General features: G+C 42.3%; 1 protein-coding gene across 1 annotated transcript in view; it reads right to left on the bottom strand.

Moving 5' to 3' along the window:
- Positions 1-24,255, bottom strand: part of clybl (citrate lyase beta like) — a 38,585-nt gene extending 14,330 nt beyond the window's left edge. The window contains exons 1-3 of the mRNA XM_068746484.1: positions 24,086-24,255; positions 19,663-19,794; positions 4,650-4,863 (exon numbers count right to left, since the gene is read on the bottom strand). Of these exons, the coding sequence (XP_068602585.1) occupies positions 4,650-4,863; positions 19,663-19,794; positions 24,086-24,255 (516 nt within the window). The remainder of the gene's footprint in view (positions 1-4,649; positions 4,864-19,662; positions 19,795-24,085) is intronic.
- Between the last annotated feature and the right edge of the window lie 210 nt (positions 24,256-24,465).

The following is a 24,465-nucleotide window of genomic DNA, read 5'->3' as shown; positions in this document are numbered from 1 at the left end:
TATATATATATATAAATCTAAATTCCTAAGGCTATGTATATATTCTAGAAGAAAATGGAGCATGCACAACATTCAGTATGTTGACAAGGCACTTTATTTATTTACCATACTGTATGTCACCAATACAGTCTATGAAATAGATGAAGTGAAATAAACCTCTAAAATATGATCATATTGGCGCAGCATGCATTTTACAGACATGCACAAATCACTGGGAATTTTTTTTTGATAGTGCACAAATCCCAATGAGGTGACCTGCTCGTGTGCAGCAACCTCACAACGCTTCTATGCTCAGTCATTCATGCACAGATTCCTGACCAAACAGTTTGCCTGATCCACCTCCTAAACCATTGGCCAGACACTATTACTTCCACAGGGGAAAAGTATTTTTAATAATGCATATAAAAAATAGAACTGCTGGATGACCATAACAGGCTGATGACACCGTATGGGGACAACAGATAACCACATGGGGCAAATCCTTGACTGGAGGCCTGCAGCCATGCTAAATATTTAAATGCAGTGTTTACAAGTGTTACTTTATGACACTTTTTACGCTTTCTATATTAGAACAATGTATTAACCTCATTTAGCAAGCTGGATTCTGAACTATGCTCTGATTTCAACAGAAAATAGCGTTTCTTCTTTCCCCTGTGGAGTGCACCTACATCTGCTCCACTCCTTTCTTCTCCTTGTCACCTTCTCCGTCATCACTTCTCCAACTGGGGTTTACTTTCCAAGTGCTGCGTTGCGCAACTAATCCAGCACAGAGCAGCGCAGGTTGCTGCTCTGCCAGTGAAAACACACGAGTGTAACAGGATAAAGAGCGAGGGCCTCTCTCTTCTCCATGTCTCAGCATTTTCAGATTTCTTTCAGCTCCAATCCTCACCCTGAGCCTGTAGCATCTGGAGCTGCTGTCTGAATGTTGTGATTCACGAGACAATCAAGATCGCAGAAAACTCCAGATTTAATCCTTGATTATTGTTTAATAGAAAGTTACACATGAAAAAAAACAAATGTCAGAGAAGGCAGACAAACCCTTTCCACTCTGGAGGAACAAATGCTAATCACAGAACTGTCATCCTCCTACGTGCACTCATCATGTCACACCAAAGGACTTCAATGGATACCTGATGCATGGCGCGCACACCCACACACACACACACACAGACAGTGGGTTTGGAGAGATGGTCTTTCCTATCTGCTTGGGACAGGGTCTCCTTTCTGGATGAATTCCTGAGTCCCTCTACTGTGTTGAGCACACAAGTGTACAAATCCATGCACGTAGATAGATGCAGAAAGCTGGATATATAAAAACACACTAATCAAATCGGTCGGTATTCATTCTTCCATTGGCTAAACATTGTTTTTTTCCCAGGAGTTTTTTCTGTCAAGGCTTTAGTCATTTGAATCCACTTAAATGGAAAGCAGATCTTTCAGTGTCCTCTGGAATAATACAGCGAGCTCTGAACTGAGGTCACGTATCAGTTGACAGTTGGCTGCATAATTTATGTTAAGTTGAAAATCTCTGGCGTCAGACACAGTTCATGCATCGACCGTATCTCATATACCGACTGCATTTACCACCAGAAAACGGTAACAGGCTGCAACAATGTCTTCCTCTCTGCGATGTGCTTTCTCCAGCTCACTGCAGCCACAAAGGTCAGCCTCTGGAGCAGACTGGCAGAGCTACATGACAAATGATTTGTTCTTTTATTAAATCAAAGCACAATGTTTAATGATTCGATTCACATCTCTATATCTATTAAACAGTCATATTGAGGAAGTACGGGCTTCTGGCTTCCACAAGATCCGAACAAATGTTATGCTGATAAGCATCAACAGGCCGTATTTGAGATATTTGATACACATGTCGAAGTACAAGCAGTGAATTAACCCAAATGAAGCACAAACCAGTGATGTGAAATGCAGGACACCGGAGCCCTGACATGTTTGAGTGACGTACAGTGGGTTGTAGGTAATGTGTAGTTGCTCATGCTCACATATGTGTGTGCACGTCTTAATGTCTATGTGCCTGACATGTTTGAACTTGCCTGTGTGTGTATTTTTTGCGTCCTGCATGTCTTGTGTACTGGTGTGCATTTGCAGGCGCGTGCTGGTGTGCAAGAGGTGCTCCCCGCCGTGTCGGCTGTGCCGCCATGCCATCTGGAGAGGAAATCGAGTGTGAAGTACAGTATAGTTTGGGACCAAGCTCCGTGGCAGCAGCTCAGCAGTTAGTTCATTAGTTCTAAACTTCCAGGGATTAGGAGAGAATCTCTATGGGAGTCAGGGAGGCTGGAGGGCTGCATGTGGAGAGGAGGGGAGAAGGGAGAGAGAGAGAGAGAGAGAGAGAGAGAGAGAGAAACACCGGGAGGAATACCGGACCATAGGGCACTGAGAGACAGAGGGATAAACAATCTTAACCCCGAGGAGCCTGGTGAGGAGAGCTGAGCAAGAGAGAGGGACAATGAAAGAACAAAACAGAGAGCGAGAGCGGAGGAGAGAGGACAGGTGTAGCCGTCAGTTCCGCTCTGGGGTTTCAACTTGCCCTCCCTCTTCCTCCACCCCACTGATCATACAGATATGATGATATGTGTAAGAGTGTTAGAGCAGTCAGCCTCATCTCCCCCGCCCCCCATCCTTTCTCCCCTCTCGGTCTGCAGTGACAGTTAGCAAGCTCTGGGAGGCTCATACCCTTTACTCCCGTTTTATAATCTCCCGGCCTCCTCAGAAGCCAGCATTACAACCTAGAGAGAACACAGACACGTTGGAGTCAAAGCGACAGGCAATTAAAGCAGGTACTGCTGGATTTCACTTTTTTCTTTAGGGGGGGTGAACTGACCTTCATGACATACCTTTTTGTCATGAATAACTTTCCCTGTTTTAAGGTGAAGGTGAGTGATAATGAAAAGAATACATTAATGAACACATAATAGGAGGGCGGCTGTGGGCAGCAGGCCTTTTAATGCTAATTCGGTGGGCTAACGAACCTGCTACTTAAACTGTGGTCCAATAAAACAACATGAGTGTGTGTGCAAATACTTTAGTCAGATTAACATCTGATAATTTAGTGGACAACGAGGTGGAGCGGCTTTTCGTACATACTTCCATTCCATCGACTTTCATTGTATCAATATCCTTAAATACACACTGCATGACTCCAGTGTGTATTAAAAAATGGTTTTCATGCTTAGCAACTAAAGGGACAATACATTCAGATAGTATAATCTGTAAGAATTGAAGAACATTTTTAAATTTTGGTTGTCCCTTGCCAGAAGTGTGCGCGCACGCACGCACGCACGCACACGCACACGCACACGCACACGCACATGCGCGCAAACCCCCATGGATTTCCATTTGCCACAGTGGAGAAACAAGCTGAGTGTGGGAGTGAAGAAAGGGTGCCAGTAGGAAAGGTGTATTTTGTTATTGAGTAAATACCTAATTTTTATATTACACAGTGTGAGTTAGCAAATACACAATAGATCACAGGATTTCTTTCACACTGCACGGGATTCTTCGAAAAGCTAACACGGCCCTGTGGTGTAAGAAAGTGAAGATGAAATCTGTCCTGATGCCTTTCTTCATACCACGTGAGCTGGTGCACCCAGAGCAGAGGACAAAGTCAAGGTATTATTAGACTATCTGTGTTCAATTTAATGTACAAACTATTATGCTGATATATTTAATACTGATTATTTAGATCACCACTAGTGCATAACAGAGGATAACCCTGCAGCAGGATGCACGGGTAAGGAAATAAACCTGAAACCATGCCAGTTTATTTTAACGGAATATAAAAACGGTCAGCTCTTATGACACTACCTGAAATCAGAGAAGACGCATTTCTAGAATAAAGTTATTCATATTTAAAATTCTACAGATTATACAAGGTCTTATGTGAAACGTGTGGGCTGGTGGAAGAACTAGTGGGCTGAAGCAGGACACCTTTCTCAAAATAAGATAGAGACACGGACCTGTCGCATGCTGACAGCTCTAGGGTCGAGCCTCAGAGTTCTCCTTAAGCCTGAATGGCTGCTTCAGAGCCGCATTCCTCTCTACAGTTCCCGTAATAATACCCAAAGCGCTGACACACAGCACCTCCATCGCAGGGTCACAGTTTTACACCGTCAGTCACACAGGCTACCATCTTATTGTCTTTGTCTGCTACAGGAAGAGCCTGCAGCTAAATCAATCATCTTTATTATCATGACTTAAAAAGCTTTGTTAGTTAAATTCTTACCCAGGCCCCTTTCTTTATCCTATTCTCCAATCACAATTTCATGGGCAGTTCAGCAGAGCCAATGGGGAAGTGGCGTGGGCGGGAAAAGAATGCTTTTAACCTGGTGCATCTGGCGCTTTCCCGCTGCTCACCCAGTGGGACATGGTCACCTTGTTTTAAAGGACACTGATAGGGGGTCACCACTGCCTTTATACCGCCATAATAGGGTGAAATGTGCTTATTTCAAACATCTCCCTTAGGTAGTTTTCCTTTCAGTGATTAAGAAAGAGCACCTGTCTGAAGGAGGCGAATGAATTAAAAACAATTCAAGATCACACAGCTGTGTGTGTGTGTGTGCTTCTTGCAATAACTGCTCACACAAAGCTGCATTTTATATTATGACACCTGCATCTGTGTATTCATGTACCTTTTTGCTCAGGGCTACACCGTCCTCACAGTCCAGGACAGCGCAGTCGACATCCAGAGAAGCGAGTTTCCTCAATTTTCGCTCATCATTACCAGGGCAGTAGAGAACCGCCCTGCGGGGTACGTAGCGCGGCGAGGGGTCTGCAGAGCAATGGTGATGGCGCCATGCTTCAGCACACAACTGCCAGGATGCAGGCCGGAGCCAACTGCTGGTTCTGTCAACACAAATATACCCATACATATAAGCACAAGGTGGCACCCGGAGATAGAGTATATCTGAACATACACAACACTCAAGAAGTACGACCATGAATGAAACAGTGAACCACTCATATGCTAATGCTACCACACTGCTCAATATCTAAGCAGGAAAGTGGAATAGACAGTGGTGGCTGGAGCTGAGTCACGTAAAAAATAAACTGAAATAAATAATAACACAGTGTGCAACCTAATTAATGCTCTAAGATCCATTTGTTAATACTGTGAATACTGATGGTAGAAATATTCCTCTTTATGGGGACACATACAATCACAATTGAAATGTAATTGAAAGATGTATTTCAATGTCTTTTTGTAGTCTTCTTAGAAAACGCTGCCTATTTTTCTGCTCATTTTATTGCAAATTATGTAAATATCTTTATGTACAAACCATCAATGGTCATTTCAGATGGCGAACTCTTTGAAAGTTACATCTGAAATCACTTGAAACAAGAAAAGCTCTTTCAAATGACAACAAACCAACTCCAGGCCTGGTCACTGGGATTAGGTAGAAGTTATTGAAATCATGGTATAAAAGAAAACTGATAGCAGTAAATGTCGTCTACATAAAATGTAGACCTGTGAAAAAAAACAGGTAACGATAAGCACTCGGGGAACACAGACCTCCACCGAGCAGCTCAGTCTGCATGCCTATATTGTGATTTACACCCAAAAATGGCCCTACATTTATTTTAGCTATATTTTTTAAAAGATTAAAAGATGAGATCAACCGTCATGTGACAGGGAAATTAAAGAATTCAGTCATATTAGTATATCCTGCTGCTCAACTGCCATCTTAGACATCAGACTACCTTCCAGAATGCCGGCATGCTACACGTGGGACCGGCATCATCTCCCCTTGTATTGTTCAGTGTGAGCAAACAGAAGTGTTGTAGAGAAGGCACTTTGTTGCTGCTCTGTTGAGACATCTCAGTGTGAACAAGGCTTAAGAGGGATGGGTTTATTCCCTCTGTTCAAACGGGACTGATTTATTCCCTGTTCTTGCCATTTGTTCTCTTAAAGAGCTAAAGTCAGTTCAATAGCCTCTTAATCCTGTTGACTATGCTTCAACATGCCCTCCAGTCCCAATCACCCTAATCTGTACTTAAAAATATTGGTTGCTGGAGGCAGTTTAAATCAATTCAGGCTTTAGTGAAAGTATGAGGGCCTCAGAAATATTTCAGGGACAAAATCCAAAGTACATAAAAAAATACAAAATGTAGTAAAGTGCAATTTGCATGCCTGCCACGGAAAAACAAATAAACTCATACCGGTATATCAATATCGAAGAAAATGGGAAAAATAATCATTCCATTCTGAGGGAATAAAACTGAATGATGAACGGAGCAGCGGTGCTTGAGTTACTCAGTTTCGCTGTGCTACAGAACAGTTAAGCTATATTCATTGATGTCACTTTTTTTTTTAAAGAAAAAGTTAACTATTCCCCGAAATAGCGTACGTGCCTACATTAACAGTTTCTGTTCTCTCCTCTGCTTCCTTTCTTTCTTTTTTTTTTTTTACATGAAAGGTTTTTAATAACACAGGGTTGTCTGCTAAATTAGCAGTTGTAAAGTGGTGGAACCTGGCCACGGTGACTATGTTTACTGGTCTGAGATCAGAGGTAAGTGTGTGTTAGCGGGTTTATAAGATGCTGAATGGGACTGGATCTCATTAACGGAGAGGCAGCAAAGGACCCACACCTTATGGAAGTGAAGGGGGGAGGATGAGGGGAGGCTCGGGGGGTGTAGTATGGTGAGATGGTGGTGAGCTCAGACTAGACATGGGCCTTGCTGGGGAACAGGCATTATACTTACAGACCCACCAGTGGAACGTATGTGAACATTAGACCTGCATAACAAGAAATGTTGCTGGCTGTAAATGTTATTCTTACAAACATCGGCGTGGCGTAGTGGTTAGCACTGTCGCCTGCCAGGAAGCAGGTACTGGGTTTGAATCCTACCTAATTTGGATTTTCTCCCTGTGTCTCAAAGCAGAAAAAGCAGGCACGTGCCCCCCCCCCCCCCCGAACACCCCAAGCCGCAATAGCACACAGATCATGACCCTCGCATGTTCTCCCTGTGTCTGTGTGGGTTCTCTCCTGGTTTTACAGCTTCCCCTTACCTCCAAAAACATGCAGCTTAGGTGAAAAGAGCACACCAAATTTTTCGTAAGTGTGAACACATGTGTTTGTTAGTCTTTCTTGTGTCCCTGCAATGAGTTGGTGTGTTATCTGGGGTGTACCCCGCCTCGAGCCCATAGTCAGCTGGGATAGATTCCAGCAACAGCCGTGACCCGCAAGGTGAACAAAGCAGCTGATGAGACAATCGTCTTACCTACAAGAAAATGTATAGATGGGTGTTAAAAGGTTAAAAATGCAAAAAGGCACCATTGTTGCACATGTCTGATGCCTTGTCATGAAAATAGGTTAAAAAAAAAAAAAGTATTTTGAGCTATGGCCCAAACAAATAATGTTCACAGGTAGATGGACTGTCAGATGGAATATGACATATTTATATATTTAGTTGAGGAAAATAAATAATTAATAATAACCCCACACACTGTCCGGAAGCAGGATGGACAAGAGCATATAAGAGCTCTGCAAATATTAAACTTGAGCCAAGACCTATTACATAATATCTTGCTATTGATGCTTGTGGTCAATATTATATTATGAATAACTTGTAGTGCTACATGATCATGAAGCGATGTGGTTATTTCCAGTAACTCTACTGGCTTCCACCTTCGTCTTAATAGCCTAATTCAGTTGGTATTATTCATCTAGCTACATGAATTATGGCATGTAACAAGAGACCCACTCCAAAAAACAGATCCTGATGACAGGCTCCCTCTCAATATGTAGATTTACACAATTATCTCCAGTATGGTGGTGGAGGCAGAAGCTGTGTCTAAAATGCACAAAATTAAAGATTGTTTTTTCTACCCTGTGATAATCAGCCTCTTCTTAATATGCAAACTACATTTTGAGGTCTCCGGTGTTTAAGATTCCAGATTAAATTTGGTGACACGAGCGATGAATAAAGAATAGGGATGAAATCAATGTTCACGAAGCATAAACAGTCTCTCCATCTGCAGAAATCTGTCCGTGGGAGGGAAATTAAATGGTCTAAAAGTCATCAATATTTCCCTAGCTTGATGTCCATGTGTCTTATCTGATACTTTTTTGTGTTTTTGAGAATGATAAAGAGATGAAACGTTCCCCACACACGGACCTCTTGCCAGCGTGATGTCGGAAGTGTGGTTTTCTTTCATGCTGCCGCAAGTCTGAGGACACAATTGGGTGGCAAACAAATGCTAAAAAATTAACCAGAGACACCAAAGGCAGGGAAAGGGAAGAAATCAAACGCTAGCCCAGTATACCTTTTCTCTTTTCTGCCTCCTGCTTTCTTTGCTTGCCCTCCAGCATTTTGAAGTTTGGGATGAACACGCCGTTCCCCTGAAGATTCGATTAGTTGGAAGCTGCAGAGTTAACTTGGAATTGGAAACTATTGGACTGATTCTGTGGATTAGATTACTCTGAGCAGTCAATGAAGCAACACTTACACCTATGTGATAGCATTTAATTGTATCAAATGCTGATCATATGTTCTGCTGCCATCATAAAAACATAATGTGCCGCACCTGCATTCTGGAACGATCGGAATTTACCCAACTCCTCAGTGGTTTAACGAAATTTAACACTTCATGTTTGTTATAGTAAATTTGAAATTTTATTTCCTCGGTTTATGCCGTCATTAATTTCTTCCTCTTCTTGCTTTAAAAAGCTAATTCCAGCAGCAATCCCCCTCACCGTCAACAATTTGCCTGCATTCTCCTCCGATGCTTCCCTTTTCCTCCTTTCCATACTCATTACTTTGGCTTTTATGCCTTAATCTACACAAAAAGGATCTTCATCCTCTTTGTGGTCATCTTCAGCACCTAATATCTGCCTTCCTGTAATCCCTCTCAGGCTGACCAGCCTTCGCCCATCACACAAATCAGGACACGGTGCTTTAAAGCAAGGCCTTTGTCGTAATTCCCAAAGACAATTGTGCATTTTTTTTCTTTTCTCATCCTCCAGCATAAAACATGTTCCATTCCACTCCTCTCCAGAGGAGGATATCTTTATCTACATCTCAGGTGAGGCAAAACTTAAAATGAAAAGGACACAGGAGCTATCACTGGTAAGAGTTAGTGATGTGTTGATAACATTGTCTGACAAGCTCACGCTCTTTTTTTCCTACCCGTCACAGACAACTTAATGCATTAATTCAAGATAATTAATTTCCGCAAATAATAAAATACAATGTTAAAATGTTGCATAACATTATACTTTACATTACAGTAAAAAATATCAATGAATTTATCATTAAAAGTTAATTGAGAGAGGAGCTCAAGAAGGTCAAGCAAGTCACTTCAATCGTAGGGTATGAGGGGGCTAGCTTTTAACTTAGCATTTTTATTGACTCTGGCAAAACAAAATGAGCGGGCTCTGTAGGACTGTGCACTCCGCATTGGCCTTTCAGGCCTTCAGAGTCCTATTGTAATACTTTGAAGAGAATGAAAGGAAACCCCACTGGTGGAAATGCAGTGGAACAGCCCCACAACAGGCCACAACTGTTCCCTTATGCATGAAAGGGAGGGACATAAAAGACAAGATGGACTTCTGAGGTAGGGCCAAAAACAAAGGCAACAAAAGTGCTGATCACGAGGGGATGACATGACTCGCCTCGGCAGAAGGAGCAGGGAGAAAAGGAGTAGGGGACAATAGAACTCCCGACCAAATGACATGTTGAAGAATTGAAAAATCCACACAAGAAGTGTCTTCTCAATTGACTAAACCCACAAGAGCCGGGTGACTGTCAGCTGGACCTGGCCAGTCTGAAGGGGGGGTGGACTGTAACAGCCCACATCTTTTCTCCCTTTAACTTTCTTTGGCCAAATCTTTCCCCGTTTTGGCAGAGTCGCAGATGCACTGAGGTGATGGCTTTAGTCTGGGCACACCAAACCAAACCTAATCAAAGCGTGGTGGGTTCCGCTCATGCAGCTTTCATTTTGATCTGTTGGCTGTCTGTGTGTCTGATCTGTTTCTGTTTGAGCCCTAAACACAATTATGCTACTGCCTAACTGCCATGGAAACAGTCAGACAGACAAAAACATGTTGCTCTCATTCAAAAAGGATCCTTGTTTTGAGGGACACAGAGTAATGACTGCTGACATTTGAGCCAATGTTTAAGAAGTCATTCTAAATTAATAAGAACGCTTCCTGTTGATTTCACACATTTGGCTTCCAAGCTGGGAACAACTGAGTTTCCTGTATTTCCCCATTGTAGAAAATTAACTTATTTTTTTCATGAAGGACATGCAGTGATGTTTTTTTTTATGGGAGGGAAACCAAAAATGAAATCCGTCCATGCCGATACATTATAATCTTATCAGACATTCTTACCCTGGGTGGATGTATGTAAAACAGCTCCAATTTGCTCACACTCATGACTTTTGATGATTTCTTTCACCCAAATATTCAAATTTCATATTCAAAATCTCAAAAATAAATATAATATAGATGCCACTAAATCAACGATGAGGACAACCTGTTGTTAGCCAAACGCCGAACGGTGCGCTCCACAGGTGAAGGCCCTCCTCCACGATAGCCTAAGGCCTCTCCCACAATTCTTCACACATACCCACAGGCCCTTTCACTGGCCATCACTCTGTCTGATTAATGGATTGATGCGTTAATTGATTAGTGAAGAGGAGGTGGGAATGAGAACACAGGTCAAACGTCAATAACATCCCCCTAACTAAGGCCGAAGACGTAAAATGCATCAGTGATAGCCTGAAGCCAGACCTCTACCCATCAAAGCCCAGGCAGGGCTAACATAAAGGACCAGGCCGATTCTCCGTCCTGCCTTACCCTCCCTCCCCAATGCTCCCTTTCTTTTGGTAATGCTCTGTTAAAGTGACAGGAACTATTCTGGGAGCTGCGTGTCAGCTCACCTTCATAAAACAAGCTATAAAGCAGCAAATAACCGGCTTATATGGCTTCATTATGCTGGATCACAGCCCTGGGCTGGGGTCTGAGGGGGGCCGTGTTGGATGCGGAGAGGAGGGGAGAATGTTGGCAGGACAGCCTGGTTCTCGTGGAGGATTGTTGCCCCGGCCGCTACTGTCACCATGTCCATGTTTGCTCAGGATACACAGCCACTTGACTCTCCCACCCGCAACTCCATCTTTCCCAGATCCAAAGCAGGACAAACAAAGTGTTATTCTCTCACTTAAGCCATGACAGATCAGACTTTTTAACTTTTACCTCCTCCTACATGTATTATTCTGACAAATTTAAATATACCCTGCTTTACTGAAAAATATAGAATTTTTAAATATAGAATTTGAGGCACGGAACAAATATAATCTATCACAATCCATGATGGTGTATCTAAACAGTTAAGGACTGTAAATGAGGAGAGCAGGGCCAGATGGAGCATGCATCTGCGACAATAAACCTTTGGCCATGGCAGGGCTGGACGTCAGAGCGATTCTCATTTATTTCATGCAAATATCTTTGGGCTGTTTCGCCACCTGACAGTGGGGGCTGAGAGGTGGTCAATATCTCAGGCTCAGGGTCCAAAACATTTCCCCTGCTTTTCAGAGTCAGCCAGTACCTGACAGAAGTCAACAGAAAGAGCACCAGTGAAGTGCACTCGTGTTCTTACAAGTCCATGAACCTATTCTTCCTACAATACTCATGTTTCTGACTTGCGCCAAACAGAAATGTAGTCCTTTGTTGAACATCTGTTAGGAAACACACTATTATCAGCAAAGGTAACTGTGCTTATCTGCCACTGAGCCCACTCCCAGTCATATTGAGATCAATGTCTTATCTCTTTAGTGAGGCAGCTGCACAAGTGTGGTCACTGTGATCATTGTATGGTTAATTGTCACTTCCATCAACATTAGCACACGCTAACATATTATCCAGACGGGAGACGATGGAGAGCAGACTGCACGCTCTATTGTGTGACTGACACTTGTTCTCTGAGGGGAGGTTTTCAGAGACAGGATTGCGGTTCACGGGAGTAAATGTGGAGGAGGAGATGTGGGGAGCTTTCTGCACAACACATGCCACTTGGTCTGTTTAAATGGAAGCAGAGGGAGAAAGGGAGGAAGAGAGACAGGAATGATGTATTGGTGTTTACTTTTAAGCAGTCTCTCAGCCAATGGAAAAGAGGACTATATTCACTTGAGTCTCCATCATGGTTTAGTTAAACCCCACCCCCTACCTTTTCTGGGGCTGTCTGATACCAACTCTGACTCCATGGGCCGTGCCCAGACATAGGTCACATGGCCTAAATAATATCACTGTGTTATAAACGCCCCATCAAAAACATATTACAGGTTGGGATGCAGTTGGTATAAAGACAGTGATATATAAAGCGTCAGCGATTGCATGTGGCTCAAGGCCAGAATGATTAAAATGTGTCACCATATGGGTACATGCACGAAGCCACATATATCCGGAGTGTAAAACAACATTGCCATCTTGAGCCCCCTGGATCATTTGGGCCATCTGACACTGTGGAGCCTTGCGTGCATTACGACTGGCAGAGTGACTGCACATTCAGAGAGTAGAGTTGCAGAACCCTCCATGATATGAATGCAATACTACCACAGGTGACAACACTTGTCACTGCTCAAGTACATTACAACCATTTACATAATAGATAGTGTTGCGAGAGGATGTTAAAGAGAATGATCTAAATAGCAAAACATCCAATGATACACCTTGGAAGAAGACTGTCATGAGAGAACAGGAAAGATTAGTCTTCAATAAACCGTCTCTTTAAAGATTTAGTGTTGTATTAGATGAGAGGACGGGTGAATGACTCTACAGGTGTCAAAAGGCATCTGGTGGTGAAGAAAAACTGACAGGAAGAGAGGGAGGATGAAAGTGAAGGGGAGATGATAAAGGGCGAGATATATGCACTGGTTGAGTCTGAATAAATACAAAAAAAAAAGAAGACAATGCAGAGCGGGTGAGCATGGTTGCATGGCCAAGCTAAGAAATAGTCTTTTAACTAGCACTAGATGGGACAATCTGGGCTGGGGTGTGCTTAGATGAGACCTGGCTGCAGATATGACTATTTGGATATTTGGCTTACGATGTGATATGCACTGTGTCTGATCTCTTGCCCCCACCCATCCACCCACACGGGCCCAGACACAAACACGCCCCTGTACCCCTCCTTAGACCTCGGTAAGAAGTCTAACAGATGGGTGTACTGGATAGATCCACTCAGGAGACCAAAACATACTAAGGCGCTGTCTGTCTGACGTTTGGAGTTGGAGGGAAACGACAACCACAGAAAAACAGCACAGAGAAAATGGACATCTGTGGTATTTGTCTTATTTCCTCTCTAGTGGGACATTTTTGGATCATTTTCATTTAATTAATGATATCCCCACACATGCACACCCACACACACACAACACATACACCAAATCAGTCTCCTGTCTCTTCCCTGTAAGTTGCCTGTGCCCCCAAGTGGTTGAAAATGATAACTGCATCCTCTTTAAACAGCAAACAAACAATTCAGAAGGCAATAACAAACTCAATAATTAAAACTTTACTTTTAAGTTTCATGTTCTACTTAACTAAGCACACTGTTTGTCAGGTGCACTTGAAAACAAGTGAGCACTTTTCTTTCAAGCACTCGAATTCAAGATCAATCCTGTCATTTCCCAACATGAATAGAAGTAGTCCAAATTGAAAAGTAATTTGCTCTGCAAGTTTTAGAAGATGCATTAGAAAGCAATTATCACTTTTAAAATGAGCCTTTAAACAATAAAAAATATGAGGAGACATCTGTACATTGCCAACCTGGTGCAAGTTTAAATTTATCCTCATTTCACCGCCAATATATTGAAGCCATTCTGTCACCAGTGACCAGGAACACTTTTAATTTGAAGTAATGAAGCCAATGCTGAATATAGTATTGAAATAAACAGACACTTTATTCTTTTAACCAACAGGGATGTCTTTCACCCTCAACTTCTGTCCAGCCCCAAGCCTTTAATTAAGACTGGCTTAGGCCCTATTGATCCTCACACACCAGGAAGGTTCTTGAAAGTCTTACTGCCAAAACCATGGAAGTATTATATAGGGCACAAGCCCCCTCCATAGCAGCCCACAGCCCCTCCCCACATTGAAAGGATATTAAGCTGAAAGCCCATGTAGTTGGTCCATAAGATCTCGCAGTTTTACAAACACAGGATATGGTGTTATCACCCAAAGTGCACTGGACTCTGCACGGCAGGGGCATCCTCATCCCTGAGCCAAACTTGTCTGACTGCATACCGGAATGGGACTGGATGTTACAATCCTTTTTTACCTTGATAAATGAGTAGGGATTATAGTCATCACAGGGCAGGATAGAAGGGGCTAAGGGTTTCATTGGGGTCATCAGGTGGGCACCCTCCATCATAGGTGTTTCACTGAACAGGCCCACGACACCTCAAGAGGGTTCAGCAGCAACACCTGGCGTCCCGGGTGTGCCCCCCTCTGCCTTAACCCCTTCTATACCCCCTGATGTTGTCTCTGTCATTTTGGGGCCCAGCTGTTGTCTCTTCTCCTGATCCAGAGCCACTGGCTTGCTCGTTCAGCAGCACTGGACAGGGCTTTGATGATTTGCCGTTGGGCCTGGCCCCGGATTCCCATGCCCCTGAGGAGACTAGTAGCAGTCCTGCCTACAAAGCCTCTGCAGCCCACTTCTACAGGGAGGACTGTGGTCTTCCAGCCCCGTTGTTCAGCATCCGCTGCCAGCTCAGCATACCGAAGCTTCTTCCGCTCAAAGGCCTCGCCTATATTATCCTCCCATGGCACCGTGAGCTCTATGATGTAAACACTTCGAATTGAGGTAGACCACAACACAAGATCTGGCCTGAGGTTGGTCGTGGCGATCTCCACTGGAAAGCAGAGTCTCTGCTCCAGATCAACAACAATATGCCTCCACATTCAGAATTCTCCAGTTTTATTATAATCCATTTCTGCCTTATACACAATGCTAGTACTGTAAGGCTGCAATTAGTCTACACAAAATGACTTAAACATAGTAACGTTACTTATAACTAATTTGATCACATTAATTTCTCAAATTGGGTTAACGTTTAACAGACAACCACAGGCATCCACACACTGGTTGGTTCTGAGTCTCAAAGTTGGGAAAATGCATTTTTTGGAATGAAGACACTTTCACACACTTAAAATACTTTTTAATTCTGCTGAAACAAGTACCCATCTCAATTCTTGATTGTGGCATCATTGAATTGTTTTTCCTTGGCCTCGGTTCAGTGACATTTCCAGCTTTGTGTGAGCAGCCTATAACCACTGCTGATGTGTAGCTATACTTCCTTCATGTGAGCAGCTTGATGTATGAGCCTGACATGGCCTTTTAATTAACTTTGCCAAGGAGTACAGGGCTTATTGTCAAGCTTTACTTCAGTTCCTGTCGAAGCAATTTTGGCTGTCTGATTTAATTTGTAATTTGTAGCCTTGCAATATAAGCTTTCACACGACAACCTGAATATCTTGGATGTGTCTAACAGCTGAGTGAGACGTTTAGAGTTAAAACTCCCCATTTACGCAGGTGGGACTGGTGCACTTTTATCCACACATATGTTCCATGAAAATGCAATAACGGCATAATGGAGGTCTGTTTTGTTCCACCTCTGTGGCATCAGCGCCGGTATAGTAACATAACTGAATCGGTGTGAAGCTGAGGTTAATAGGCAGGACAGGGTTATGAATTGTTAAGCAAGTAAAACTCAACTCAGTTAACTCAACAGAAATATCTTCACACCGGAGAGGCAGAATGTTTGGAAGCTCTTTGTCATCAAGAGGATGAAATCAATCGTCTTGTAACAGGGAAGGTAAATCTTTCTTTTGACATGTTTGTCCATCCTTTCATCCATCCACAGCCCTTTTGCTCGTGGATTGATAGCAATCAACTTAAACCTAGAAAAGCACTCAAAGACCACAAACCTCCGCCAAGCGGCTCATTCCCCTCCTAATTTACACCGTCCACATGGTGATCTCCAAAATGTTCTAAATTGTTCTTGGTATCTTTATACGCAAAAGTTAATCACAGTATTTTTAACAGATATTTGAATCCGTAAATTGAGTTTTCAATGTTAAAATGTAAAAATAAGATAGAGATCTCCACCCTACACGACTTTGTCAAATTCCATGAACATTGGTCAATATCATCAAAGACATTGAAGAACAAATGCCAGATGCCTTTTGCCATTTTAGCCTTGGTAAGGAAGGGATTTCATTGCAGCAATCTGAAGGGGTACAGACTCTAAAGAAGCTGTTACCAAAATAAAGGCATGCTCTCATTACAATCAGATACAAGAGCCATACATTACTGCACTAGCACATGGCAAAACCATGCAGCATTTCAGATAGCATGAGATCACCATTTCTTGACTAACACTGATGTGAATACATCCACGACCCTTCTGTAATTTGGTAAGTCATTGTAAGTCCTCGTAGAATAATCTTCTCTATTGCTCACAAATCATTCTATAACTAACACATAATAAAGCAACATTGCAATTAGGTGGAATCCGAAGTCCCTAAAGCTAATAGATTATTATATAAACTGACTCATCCAGAGTTTTGCCAGCAGCCCATTAAATCCCGAACAAACTTAATTCACAAAATAATAATAATCAGTATTACAGATTTAAATATAAAGCCACACAAAAACGAGCAACAACTTTATTTTCCACATTAAACACAATAACATTCCACTCCAGCCCAGGAGAGAGACAAAGACCAACAATGAACTCAGGGCTACACGATCATGTGGGCTGTACAGCTGATACAGCAATCCTTAAAGGTGGTGTGGAAGTCTGAAACATTTAGAAACACAAATACTGCTCCAACCACAAAGTGGAAAGTGTGGAATGCGAGGAGGAAAAAGCAGGGCCCTACCTTGGCCTATGTCTCCATCAAAGGTGTGGTGTGGGTGGGAGTGTACAATGACCAGTGCCCCTTCCTTCCCTTACTGGGAGGATCATGGAAAGTCAATGTCTGATTTTGTACTTGTTTGGCACCACTGCATTCCTGGACCAGACTGAAATTGGGAGCAAAGGCCTCTTGTAGCTTTGTTAGTTGGCCAATCAATTCCAACAACGATGGTACAACTTGAAAATAAAATAATCACAATTTTTTTAATTTGCCACAATGTAACTCATGATCAACATAGTTTCAATAACAATTCATTCATTCATAAATCTTCCAAACCGCTTGGTCCGTTACCGGGTCACAGGTCGGGCTGGAGCCTATCCCAGCAGTCAACGGGCGACACCCTGGACAAGTGGCCAGTTCATTGCGGGGCCACACACAGGCAGACAATAATTCACACACACACACACACACACACACACACACACCTATGGGCAATTTAGTGTAACTAATTCACCTAATTTGCATCGTTTTGGTGGTGGGAGGAAGCCGGGGAACCCGGAGAGAACCCACGCAGACACGGGAAGAACATGCAAACTCCTCACAGAAAGCCGCAAGTCGGATTCGAACCTGTGACCTTCTTGCTGTGAGGCAACAGTGTACCACTGTGTCGCCCAATCAAAGATTATTATTAATATAACTGATAACAATAACCTTTTTTTCCTTTCAGCAGGATACGTTTGCATTAAAACAAAAAAAGAAATATGAGGTTGCAAGTCTTGGGCTGCAGCAGATTTAAAAAGGAAACAACAATCACCCGATTGTTCATCAAACCATTAGTTACTTTTTGTACTTTGTAAAATATTTGCCTTATTCACCAATTTAAAGCCCTTTCAGGTAAATGGTAAAGGTACATACATACATAAACCTGAGACACCACTACTAGTGCATCAATTTGCGCTGTTTGTGTCGCACTGAGCTGACCAGAACATTCGTAATGACGTTTTTCCAAATGATGATTTCTGAACACAACAGAAAAGCAATGACAAGGTCAAACACTGGGGACACAGTCAAGCTAACCTCTGTATGGAATCCAGACAGGAAGTTAAGGCATTAGGTAAAGAAAGATTCCACTATGAAGTGAACCGTTTCCTGACCACGGTGCAGGATGGGTGTCGGCATATTGTTCCTGGAAATGTCTGCTGACTGACACGGGGGGCATGATGTTCTGAATGTAGCCTAATGACTGTACTGTTTATGACATTTTATGGAAATCTTTAATCTCCCCTCACAACCCAGCTGCAGACAGAAGGACATATTGTGAATGACGTGCTACGGATTTCAACAACGCAAAGCCTTTGCCTGCAGATGTGAAGGAAACCTCTGGAAGGTAGACATAGATGGCTGGGATTCTGCTCCAGCTTTAGCAGCTGGATGCTGCCTTTGTCCCTCTCTAGAGGACCTGTATTAGGGTCTCACTTCAAAGGAGCCATATCACTGTCACATTCTCTCTGAGGAGAACGCAGTAATGGAGACCGGATGCGTAGGCTTACACCGGGTTAGACCAACACAAGGAATGGGATGGAAAAATGCTTTGAATATACCTTGTAAAGGGAAGAGTTCCTGTCTCAGCCTCCTGGCCTCTCCACTACACTTCCTTCCTGAGAAGGAACGCTGTGTCAGATGTTCTGAATTCATGAGGAATGGATTCGTCTCAACCGTCCCTTCAATAAAACTGACTTTTCCCAATTGCAGCATTTAGTCAGATCCCATGGTTTGCTGCAATGACATGAAGTTTATAAAAAAATCTGCGACACTGTCATTTTATTAAATACCATTCCAATGCATGTATGATGCTATTCGTAACATGCCGTGTGTCATTACACTCAGACACAAAATCAGCTTTCTTCCCAGGATCTCTAGGATTACAGAAGTTACCCATTTCTTGCCATTTCTTCTTCTTCCATCTTTGCTCGTAACTCAGTCTAACTCAAGGTCTCTATGTTGACTGAAGCTTCATCCTGTATTTTCCAATTATCACCTTTTAAGGCCTGGCTGGATGCATTCCAAACCATCAGGGGGCAATTCCATTTCCATTGCTCTGAGACAAAGTCATGCTTAAGTACTTTAATTCTAAAGTTTATAACAGACGGTCTAAAAGAAATGCTCTAGCTGCAGCTAAAATGATATCTACATACTTCCATCTATATTCTATAGTATCAATGTAGTGCACTTACTTTGGCCAGTTGTGATTTTGTTGAAGTTGACAAAGAAACCATCCCACATGCTTTAAGATAACAAGTTTGCTTTAAAAACACAGCTTGACCCAAACTTTCTCATTTGAGACTAATCAATGCAACGCTCCAGTGAGTGTTTAGCTCTGTATACAATTACAACTCATTATGCTGATTTTATTCTTCTTTTGCCATCGACTTGATTTTTAAGCAGCTCCAGGAATATTTTACATCTATTTTATTGTGGTTTATTTTTTTTCCCCCATTAAAATTGGCCTGCAATCAGGGAGCCTTTCCCCCCTCTATTAAAATGGCCATTGCATCCCTGTGTGCGTGTGCGTGTGTTTGTCATTTGGAGGTGCGAGGGGGATAACTGTTCTATTTGCTTTGCACATTAATGAACACTGCCCTCTCTGCCTGCCTTTAGGCTCTCTTTCTTAATTCTAGGGTTGTTCGCTAATGTAAAACTGTGTTTGATTTTCCCCCTCTCCACTCTCTTTCATACTGCATATAGCAGCATTTAGCTGTGAATTAATTTTCCTGTTTGGATATACCCTGCTGAGGTGAGATGCCGGTGGCGCATAATCAAAATCTGCAACATTACATACGGGCAGAACGGGCTTGTGGGTACTATTTTCAGAGTGCAGATTTGTAGCTGCGTGGTGGAGAATAGAAGCAGGCTGGGTCTATGGAAAAAGGAGCAGGGCATTGGGATGTTGAAAAATACAAAAGGATAAATCTATTGTAGTCTACAATTACGTTTTGCAGACGCTAACTCTTGCAGTGTGTGTGTGTTTGTGATAATGTGCATGTCTCTAGCAAGGGACAATACACACAGCCACAGCCACAGCTCCAACACCAGCAGCTCTTAACATGGTGTATCTAATGCTCCTATTTAGTGTTTGGGGGTAGCGGCGTGTGTCCTGAGGTTTTTGGAAAGGGAGTGTTGATAGCACCTCGAGTCCGACAGCTGAGCCCCAAACAGTGGTCTCGCCTTTGCTGCCAGTGCAGCATTTCATGGCGAATACAGTCCCATTAGCAAGCGCTACTCCTCTTACCATCCAAGCTTAAACTGGGAGCACATCTTGAAGCAAATCCCACTCAGGACAAAGCGTCAAGCGGCACACTCGGATTAAAAAGGCAGAATCACAAACTAATTCATAGACAAACAGAAAGAACACAGGCCACCTTTCGTGTATCCGTCTTTTCATTGAAGTTTATTTGTAATCCTTTGATAGGAGGGAGTCTCTTTGTCAATCGGGACACATCAAAGATAAGCCAATCTAGCATGCTGCTTGTGTTTGTGTGTATGTCTGCATACTAGCCTTGAACATCACAGCAAAGCTTTATTCTATCGATTTAACTGGCCAAGGTAGCATGCAGTTGGCTAAACACACACACACACAAACCTGGTGTAATATCTGAGATACAGCGACGGGGGCAGAAACGGAGATAGTCATCACGACTCTCTCCGGATCAATCCCCCCTTTTTTTGTCCGCCTACGTTGTACATAATATGCGTCTTTTTAATGTATTGTTATTTTATATCTGTGGTGTAATTTATTTTTGTTATTAAATTACTCAATTGATGCAAAATAATAATATATTAATTTTATTGGTATTGTTAAATGTCGATGATTTATGTACTAAGGACTTTCAATGGAAACAAGACCGCAAGGGCTTTTTTGAAATGCTCCTCTTAGACAGGATGTTTGACTGTATTTGTACTGTAATACATGCTATTGTTTGACTGTACTTGTACACTAACATTCTATCTAATAAATATATTCATCATCATCATATATGAGCATTTAACATCAAGTATCACTTTTCATAGAAAAAAACAAACAATTTGTTGTTGTGTGTAGCGACGTCACTATTCATGGCTTGGGCTGATGGAAGCATATAGCAGATAATAATTACTTGTTTGTTGCTACATCAACTATTAGGTGATAATTAGGCCTCGGCGAGAATGTTAACAGTTCTAAATGGTTTGTTTGATGTGAACATGGGCTCCCAGATGAACGTGTGTGCTGCATTAATTGTTATTGCAAATGAAAGGCCAATCAAGCTTGTGCAAAACTGGATCTAATGGGTTATTAAGCAGTTCCCCCACACCGCAGACTGAACACAAATATTACATTCTGTTATAAATGCCAGTGACAGAAATGCCCGAAGAGGCAAACAGAGCATGCAAGTATTAAAATGAAGGGAAATATAAGAAGTCATCAATTTAGATAAATAAGGAAACATTTTGATAGAAACTCTGATAGTTTAACGTAAAAACAGTCATGCAAGAAATGTAGCCTCATTCCTGTACTGGTGCGTGCAACAACTGATTTAAGAACTAAATATTAAGTGGTGTCTGGTCTGTCATTTAACATGATCGACAGGTGTTTGTCTACCTGTCTGTCCGTCCGTCCATCAGCAAGATAACTCAAAAAGTTCTGGACAGATCTGGATGAAATGTTGGGAATGTTCCCAGGAACAGATGATAAACTTTTGGTGATGATCCAGAAGAGATCCTGTATCCTGGATAATGTTGCAGTCAATGGAGCTTCAAAATTTGTTCCTCAATATCGCTATCTTATTGACCAATGTTTATGGAATTTGACACAGTCAAGTAGGGAGGGGGTCTCTATCTCACCACCGAATTTCATCCGGACAGTATCCAAAATGACATTAGAAAAACAACATTTTTACAATGAAAACGCCATTTACGTACACAAAAATCAGTTAAAAATTCACATCAATGGCGATTGACATTTACTTTTCATGGTTGGTGTATAAAGATACCAAAAACAATTCAGAACCTTTTGATGATGATCCAGAGCACCATATATACGGTGTCAATCTAATTAGGAGGGGAATGAGCTGCTCGGCGGAGGTCAGTGCTCTGAGTGCTTTTCTAGTTTTAGCTATATTTTCAATTCCTTAACTATGAAAACAAACCTTTAGCAATTGGATTCACGTTGATATCATTATTAGTTTAGAAGTTATTTACAGAAAGCATCACTTTCAGTAATGGTGGATTCTTCTGGTTTTACAACAAATCTGTTGTACTAATTCCACAGTGTCTTGGTAAAGCCCAGCAAAAAACAGAACCTCCTTTGCAGAGGGAATAAAAGAGACATTATTGAAAGTGTCAAAAATAAATTATTGTTTTCGTTGTGAAAATTTACCTCAATTTCAACTGGATTTGTTTCCTCAGGTATTTAAGATAGAACTAGGGAATACGGGACGACACATAGAACGGGAGAGCCTGAAAATACTGAGGAAACAGAGGATATTCTGCCAGAGAACCGTCCAGAGAGTCGGGTCCAAAGAGGCAGGAGCTGATTAGGTGAGATGTGTAACAGGTGCGTCTCGTTCAGTTCAACAATGCATCCGCAGCTGAGCAGGGCAGAAATCAATCTGCAGCAATAGTCACCATAGCAACCCTCACAAATGGGGTTTAATGTTAAAATGTCAGATTATTTCCTGACCTTATTCTGGATCAGATCCAGAAGACATTTTGCATGATAGTGAATATCGGAGCCCTTTATGACTGCGATTTATTGAATGCATATTTTACAAGAAATCTGGATTGCAACAGAATCCGCAACCCGAGTACGATCCAGATGAAATTGGGTGGTGCGATAGAGATCCCCACCCTACATTACTGTGTCAAATTCCATCGGTCAATAATCAACCGAGATATTGAGGAACACATTTTCAAGCTCCATTGACTGCAATGCTACAGAAGATTCCAAAGTGATTCAGAATCCAGAATCTATTTTGGATTATCACCAAAATATAATATATTGTTCCTGGTTAGAGTCCCACCATTTCCTGTAAATTTAATCAAGATCCGTCCAGAACTTTTTGAGTTATCTTGCTAACAGACGGACAAACAAACCAACGCAGGCAAAAAACCTAATAAAGTAGACTTTAAAAGAAAAAGATTAGAAACCTTTTGTAATTGTCTTCATTAAAAATAACAAGCTTAGAAATATCAATAATGCTAGATAGTGTGAATGGAATGTTTTATTGTGACATTCGTAATCTATAATCAACCAGCCCTGCCAGGAGTCACAGTTTCTATTAGGTTTTAACGGCTGCATGTATGCTTTACACAGCAAGGCAAATGAATCAGCGTAAACTGAAGATCAAGAGGTACTCAAAAAAGGGTGGTGCAGCCCTTCTGGTCTCCATATCAAAGCCAGGCGTTGTTACACAATGGAAAACCAAATATTACAATGTAAAAACAGCAACATAGGAAACCTCCTGTTTAAATTAGGCCATCAAACAGCTGGCTGCTCTTTAGTTTCCTCTGTGTGTGTGACAGAGAGAGAGAGAGAGAGAGAGAGCAAGAGAGCTAGCTGATCAGGTTTCTCACATCTCACAAGAGTAAGTGAATCAATATCCCAGCTGACGTTGGTCCAGACGCATCAGTTGACGTCGTACAGTGAGATACGCAAACATTCACGCTCATATTCACACCGAGTCACCAATTCACCTATGTTGCACGTCTTTGTGTTGTGGGAGTCGAAGCGCCAGGAAGGAACTCAGGAGGAACACGCAAACTTCACCCAGATAGGATGCAGAGCCTTCATGGTGTGAGGCAAGATGCTAACAATCACACCACCACGCTACGCTTCGCAGCTCCGTGGCAGCATATGCCATTATGCAAGAAAAACAGTGAGACTCTGCTGTGTGGCAAAAAAAAAAAAAAAAGCCTTCAGGTATAGGCCTTTTTATAAATGATCATTTATCAGATCGCTGATTATCAGATCTGACAATCAGTTATCCGTTTTATTTCCTTTGTCCAGTTTGAGACAGAACATTATTAACTTACTATCTCATGTAACCTGTTACAATGTGAACTAAGTCGTTATGTGTTATAATGTAGCTGCAAAGAGTCTGGCTTGATGAAAGAGCGCATGCAGCCCCTCCTCAGTCAGAGGAAGTAGTGTCCTTTGAGTGCATCAAACAGACATTATCATCTTGTTGTGCCAGACAGCGGCGTGGTAAACACCTTGGCAGAGGGCCTCGTAGTAAACTCTGGATGCAACAGTGCAGTGGAGCTGGAGTTTAGTAGCCGTCCTGGCACGGAGATATGGGTCATGCTCGGCTGCACTCTCCCTCACCCCGGCACCAGAGCCCATACTCTGATGAGATTAGTGGAGCAACCAGGAGCTCTGTGGTGGTAAAACTCAAACACCACTGACTACATAGAACATTTAAAATGGATCTTGTTACACGTCAGCTCGGCTCCCCTTGTGTCGGGTCACCAGCGGGTTAGCATGGTGGCCCTGCTGCCATTGCTAAACTGTACGTCACATGCATCTTTGCGGACACTCCGTTAGACCCCAGAA

Source organism: Brachionichthys hirsutus, chromosome 12, assembly GCF_040956055.1.
Source record: "Brachionichthys hirsutus isolate HB-005 chromosome 12, CSIRO-AGI_Bhir_v1, whole genome shotgun sequence".
NCBI classification, from domain to species: domain Eukaryota; kingdom Metazoa; phylum Chordata; class Actinopteri; order Lophiiformes; family Brachionichthyidae; genus Brachionichthys; species Brachionichthys hirsutus.
Note: the sequence above shows the minus strand (reverse complement) of the source record. Positions and strands in the feature narration are given on the sequence as shown.